The following is a 7318-nucleotide window of genomic DNA, read 5'->3' on the forward strand; positions in this document are numbered from 1 at the left end:
AAATACCAAATGCAAGTAAAAAATCACCTGGGCAGGATACAACTGGCCTCCTGTAACATATTGTATGTCACCTTCCTTCTTTAACAACAAAATCGATAAATAATGTTTAAAATATATATGAGAAAATGAAAGAAAAACCATTGAAATATGAATTTAAAACCTTAAAACGGGTTCTTGAGCTTTTGTTCTGTTCTTTGACATTTTATGGTCAACCCATTGAAGTCTGAATTGAGTCCACCGAAGTAGTCCTGTTTTCAGAAATGGCATAACGAATTACAATCAGGACCTGTATACTAAAAATAATGGATAAAATGTTTGGTAGATTGTTTTAATAATTCCTGTTTTTTTTTAAGATTTGTGAGAAAATATCAATAACTACATCATACGAGATGAACTGGTAATGAGGTCTGGATTATCGACAGATGTGATGCTGAAAACATGAATAGTACCCTTATCACTTGAGACTGCAAGCCACTCAGCCGTAGGAGAAAATGCAAGGCTATGTATTTCAGCTCTATCTCCACCCCTCCTTACCTAATTGTTATTAGTAGTATCCCAACCCACCATTAATGAGCTTGGTTAAAATCATCAAAGTTGTAATAATTACAAAGACATGTGTAAAATTATCCAGAATCATAAATGAAGTTAACCAAATTAACGCCTACCTCGTGCAACAATGACCCGTCGTGGGTATTGAAGATACGAACAAGAGTTCCCTTGTTGCTGGCTGTGGCAAGCATATTTCCATTCTGTGAGAGAGCGAAGCACGCAATTCTTGAATCATGAGCTAAGATAAACTTTGTTCGCTTCGAAGCGTAATGCTCAACCCTAACTTGTCCCTTCCGCAATCCGAGACAAACAAGCACAAAATTACCAGAAGCTTGTGAAACATCGCAAAGGCCCTTGGGATTCGCAAATGTCTCGATGTGTTGCAATAACTTCAAATCCGTGAAATTGTATACGAATATCTTCTGCTCCAAAATCACAATTATCCGATCTCGCCTTAACCGAACTCCACAAACCTCCGATCGAAAAGATAGCTCACAAATGCATCGGTCCTGATGATCATCCCAGATCATAACCTTATTTAGAGGGTACTGAGGCTGAGAATCGCCTCCGACTAACGCAAGTATATTGCATCGAAACAGCATCTCTACGATCCCAATACCGCCTCCATTTTCAAAATCCCAACGGAAGATCTCAATACCACCACCAAGACCACCTCTGTTCGATGCTTGATCGCTCGATTCTTCCCTCTCCCAATCTATGAAGAAGACGATGAAGGGTCGCTGGTGTCGATTTGTTCAATTTAGGGTTTTCAGAATCGGTTTTTAGATAAAGAGGAGAACGAGATTTAAACTGGAGAGATACCATGATTATAGGGATTATTTTTGGAATTTATTAAGCAAATTACTAAATTACCCTTATTTATTTATTTAATTATTTAATTTTTTTATTTAATTTTGATTGGCCCACATTTATGCATACAATAACACAATACTTAGTTAAAACATTTGAACCTAGCTCTCTCTCTCTCTCTCTCTATATATATATATATATATATATATATATATATATTCTATGTGTAACCAATAGTCGTAGTTAATTGGTCTAGTTTCAAACAATTACATAATAATTTTCTGTATATTTAGGTTGATTGTGTAAACATTATTTGATGCTCATGGATATTTGTACAGTTTTATACTATTCTTGAAAATGCTGATATTTCAAAGACTAAACTGCACAAATGGTACCTGTGGTTAGCTGAAAATTATCAATTTGCTCCAAAAAGGTTTGGACTAGCACCAGAGGTCCAAACTTTTCATTTTGTTGCGAGTTTGGTCCAATTTGCTTTGAACTTTTTTATAATGACGATTTTTCCATTCGCTTTTGCTTTTTCAGTTTTTTTTTATTTATCTAAATACTTTTATAATTAAAAGAAAAATAAAAATGAAAATCTCTCTCTCTCTCTCTCTCTCTCTCTCTCTTCTGTACAGTTCATATCTTTTACCTGGTTTTTCACATCGAGAAAATATACTACCACCATGACCATCGGTCGGAGATATGAACGCCACCAACACCACCGAACGGTACCACCGATCCTTCATAGTGAGATTGTTCCAGAATATCATCATAGCTTCCTTATCACTAGGATTGCAAGGGCAATATCATTCTCAAATTCGAGCATAGGGGTACCTTATTCCACATTAGAACAATCATCCAGCTTAATAATGTTACGAGAAGGGTCAGGAAGCTCAACTATAACAACATCAACAACTAAAGGGATATGAATCGACGAACTAGAACCAGATTTATCGAATTCGCACTACCCTTCAAACTCAAAAATCGATTTTTTTTGGTAATTTCATTTTTGTATCAAACTTTTTGACAAGTAATGAAACCGATTTAGGTTGAAAAGGATCAAAATGATGATTAGAGGCGTCAACAGGAACCAATTTTGAGCAAACAATCGATTTTTGCACTTATTTCCCCTTCCGACGTAAAAACATCGTGATTCAGATATGAAGGATACCCTCCATGAAAACAAACTACAACTAGATCCAAGGAAAGAGGAGAAAAGGGTGGTCAAGACGAGAAGACGAAGGAACCAAAACACCCACTTAAAAGTCAACTACAACCCACCTAAAATTTTCACTGTCAGATTCTCCCTCTCGTTTTTCCAACATCTCAGGTTTGATTCGTTAATTTTCCATCGACGAGAATCTTGGAGAACACACAAAGGGAATTTGTAAATAAATAAAATAACTGAAAAAGCAAAAGGTAAGGGCAAAATAGTCATTATAAAAACTTCAAAGGATACTGGACCAAACTCGCAACAAAATGAAAAGTTTGGACCTCTGGTGCTAGTTCAAACCTTTTTGGACCAAAGTGACAATTTTCAACTAACCACAGAGACCATTTATGCAGTTTAGTCTATTTCAAAACTCAATTTCTACAAAATCAAAAACCATATTGGCATATTTTCTACTTTTATTTTGACTTTTTTAGTTAAAAAGTCAATGCAAAACACATTTACTAAAAATCATTTCTAATTACCATATAGAATCTTCCCAATGGATATCATCAATGCCCTTATGATCTTCATCAGTTTTCGTTCCAGCCAAAATGTCGATGAATCTTTCTTATGATTATGATCATCATCGGTTTCTGTTTCAGACGAACCCTTTGAACCTGTTGACGATGAATCTTCCGATGACGAATCTGATGGATCTTTCGTATCACTTACATCACAGATTTCTGATGACGAGGATATTGAATCTTCTGCATCACTTTCATCTTTGGTTTCTACATCAGATGAATCTTTCGTATCACTTTCACCATCGAATTCTTGTTCAGTTAAATCCTTCAAATCTTTTGAACCTTTCGTATCTCCTTGATCATCACCAGAATCTTGATCAGTACCTTTCGTATCACTTTCACCATCGACTGTTATTTCTTCTGCCGGATTATTATGATCTTCATCGTCTTTTTCTCCCCAAATGCTATCGTCATCAAACGGATTCATCGCAAGAACTACATCTGTATCAATTTCAGACAAACTCATTATCTTCATTACATATGTATCAGTATCATACGCACCCATTATCTCTTTCTCCAAGCGTCTTGCTCGCATTTTTAACTTTTCCCAGCTCAAGTCCGCATAGGATACGTTCGATTCTTGTTCTAATTCGGCAATAACGCCCTCCAAGAGCTTATTCTCTTCTTCACCGAGAGTGGTATTTTCGCCTTTTTCTTTCCCCTTTGATGATTCGGATTCATAGCGTTTCTTGGGCGTAGATTGATTCGCGATCTCCATATCATCATCTTCCTTCAGTTCACCACCCGTCGAGCTCTTCTTTCTCTTGCTTTCTGAACTACCGCTACCGTGAGGTGACAATTCTGGCTGGTTGTTTCCGGCGGAAGAATCTGATGCTCTGACAGAACCATCCAAATCAGCACTAGCATTAGAACCATCCCGAGACCCAGAACCAGTGCGTAAATGAGGAATCACAGGGTGAAATTGTTGTGGTTTTGAAGAATCCATGGCGGAATCTTGATGGGTCTTTTCAAGAAATGGTGGAAATTTGTGTTAGGTGTTTCAGTTATCAGATATAGAGATGGAAAGAGGAAGTGACATGGAATTCAAGATTATGTATAGAGAGGGACTTCAGTGACGAACTTGTGTTATTTATAGACATGACGAACTTTCTTAAATTTGTAAATTAAAAAAAAAAATTAAGTAAGTTGACATTGAATTTTAAATTTTACTGAAGTCGTGATCACATTATAATAGTTAATCAATGGATGAACCTGTGTTTGTGACATAACTTCTGATATAATTGATTTTGCGAATTATTTTAATTTCATTTAACAAATTTTTTTTGACAATGCCAATAAATCGTGATTATTTATGATAGTTTTAGGTTTAATAAATAGTTCGTGGAATGCTATTTTTTAATGAAATTTGAAGATTTCTAATATATATCCAAGTGTTAGAATATAGGCTTTGATACTTTTTGAAATATATCAATCCAAGGGAATCAACTAAAACTGTCAGTTGATGGAAAGCGAAGCTTTTGATGAGTTTGCGATGGCCCAGGACGAGGCGGTACTTGTGATATTTTGGCTTGGGACGCATTTTCTTTATCAGTCAAATGTAATTTTGTATGTTTGTGTTCATGTAACTCTTTTATAGGGTCTCTTATGTAACTTTGCTCTCTATTTATTTAATTGCCTCCTCCCCTTTTGGGTAGTGAGTCATTTTTCCACATGGTATCAGAGAGAAAAATAAATCCCTCTTTTTTTCACACCCCTCTTCTGCCGCTGCTAATCTCTTCCTCTCCTTTTCAGTTTAATCTTTTCTTCTCCCCATGTCTTCCTCATCTTCTTCCGATCCCACCATCACCATGAATTCTATCCTTCATCTTCTCACAATTAAACTATCATCCTCTAATTATCTATTATGGAAAAATCAAATCTCACATCTTCTCTCCTATCAGAACCTGTTTGATCATGTTGATGGGTCATCTACCCCTCCTACCCCTATGCTTATGGTTGCAGAAAAGATGGCTCCAAATCCAGATTATTCCGCTTGGATGTCGGCAGATCAACGTGTCATAATCCTCATTCAGGCCTCGCTCACTGAGGAGGCTTTCTCGGAGATTGTGGGTCTTTCCACCGCCAGAGAGATTTGGCTTGCCCTCGAACGAGCATACAGCAACTCCTCCATGGAACGGGTGCAAACTCTACGTGATCAGTTACGCCATTTAACTAAAGGTACATCCACGGTTTCAGATTTTGGAAGAAAATTTAAAGCAATCTGCGATCAACTCGCTGCCATCGGTCACCCGGTTGATGAAACTGATAAAACTCATTGGTTTTTATGTGGTCTCGGTGCTTCATTTGAAACCTTCTCCACAACTATTCGTGCCTCCCGGATGCCTTCTGTTTTTCGTGATCTTTTAGCACAGGCTGAGGGCCATGAACTGTTTTTGCAGACCATACATAACAATGATACTCAGCCTCCAGTTGCTTTCTCGGCTCAGCAACATCAGTCTGCTACTTTCCCTTCTGCACCTCCAACATATTCTGCTCCTTCCGGATATCGTGGTCGTGGTTATCGTGGCTCTCGTGGGGGGCGTGGACGTGGTCGTCGCCCACCACATTGTCAGCTATGTCGCACTAACGGTCATTATGCATCGTCATGCCCTCGTCTTGCTTCTTTTGCTGTCTCTCCACCGCCCCCTGCCACGGATCTTGCTAGGGCTTTCAATGCTCAGTGCTCTATTCATCCTTCACGTCCCGATTGGTATGTTGATTTGGGCCCTACCGATCATATGGTTTCATCTCCCGGATCTGTGCACAAAACCAAGCCCATTACTAGCGAAGCATCTGTTATGTTTGGTAATGGTACTTACTTATCTGTTTCTTCTATTGGGACATCTTCAATCGCTACTGGTCTTCACTTGCGCGATGTGTTGGTGGTTCCCCATCTTACAAAATTTTTATTATCTATTAGTAAGCTAACTCATGATAATGATGTGGATGTGGTATTTTCCAAATCTTCATTTTTTATTCAGGACCGCATCAAGAAACATGTGCTAGCTCAAGGGCGATGTGAAGATGGTCTCTATATTCTCATGTCCTCTCCACCGTCGTCTGCGTTTTTTGTGCAGTCTAGGCCACGAGACTCTTATGAACGTTGGCACTTGCGATTGGGACATATTTCTTTTGATATAATTACAATGTTAAATAAATTGGGACATTTATCAGTTTCATCCATTTTACCAAAACCAGTTTCATGTTCTCCGTGCCAACTTGCTAAGTCTCACCGACTTCCGTTTGTGGAAAATCCCAAACGGGCGTCACATATTTTGGACTTGATTCATTGTGACCTTTGGGGTCCGTCACCGGTTTTTTCCGATGATGGATATCGTTATTATGTCACGTTTATGGATGACTTTTCTCGGTTTACGTGGTTTTACCCACTCAAAGTCAAATCTGATTTTTCCAAGGTTTTTGATACGTTTATTAAATTTGTTCAGACGCAATTTGATACCAAAATCAAGATTTTTCAAAGCGATGGTGGGACCGAATTTTTAAACCACAAAGTTAAAAAATTACTTACTGAAAATGGCACATTTCATCAAATATCGTGTCCCTATACTCCGCAACAAAACGTTCGTGCGGAGCGTAAACACCGTCATATTGTGGAAATGGGGCTTGCAATGATGTTCAATGCTCATATTCCACCATTTTATTGGGTGCATATCTTTAGCACTGCAGTTTATATTATCAATCGTTTGCCTACGAGAGTATTGGCTCACCGCTCCCCCTTTGAGCTTTTATTCAATCGGACTCCGTCCTACATGAATTTTCGGCCACTTGGATGTCGTGTTTATCCCTACTTACGAGATTATTCAGATAACAAGCTTTCGCCACGTAGCATACCGTGCATTTTTTTGGGTTATCATGCTCAATACAAAGGATATAAATGTCTTGATCCGGTCACTTCTCGGATATTCATAACACGACATGCCCGTTTCGATGAGGATACCTTCCCTTTTGGCACCCACAATGCTTCCACACCTCTCACTCAATTATCCATACACTCGTTCTGTGATGACTATCCTATCAAAACCCCACACCCTATCACCCCACCATCTGTGGTGTCACCATCTCAGCCCCCACCTACTGTGCCATGTACCTTGTGTGTGCCACTGGCCCCCACACCTCCCTCTAATCCTCAACCGCCCCCACCTATCAGTACGCCTTCGCCCCAACCTGATGACACCAACTTCATCAGCTCACCCTAATT

At 38.7% G+C, this 7318-nt stretch overlaps 1 protein-coding gene across 1 annotated transcript; it reads right to left on the minus strand.

The window, feature by feature from the left end:
- Positions 1-375: 375 nt before the first annotated feature.
- Positions 376-1166, minus strand: LOC145126359 (autophagy-related protein 18a-like). Its single transcript, XM_079061739.1, has 2 exons — positions 666-1166; positions 376-534 (listed from the first exon to the last, which is right to left on the minus strand). Exons 1-2 carry the CDS (start codon positions 1149-1151, stop codon positions 376-378), a joined length of 645 nt encoding a protein of 214 aa, XP_078917865.1. The 5' UTR covers positions 1152-1166.
- Positions 1167-7318: the final 6152 nt, after the last annotated feature.

This window comes from Lactuca virosa, chromosome 7 (assembly GCF_052849685.1).
Source record: "Lactuca virosa cultivar CGN04683 chromosome 7, Lactuca_virosa_CGN04683_v6, whole genome shotgun sequence".
Taxonomy (NCBI): domain Eukaryota; kingdom Viridiplantae; phylum Streptophyta; class Magnoliopsida; order Asterales; family Asteraceae; genus Lactuca; species Lactuca virosa.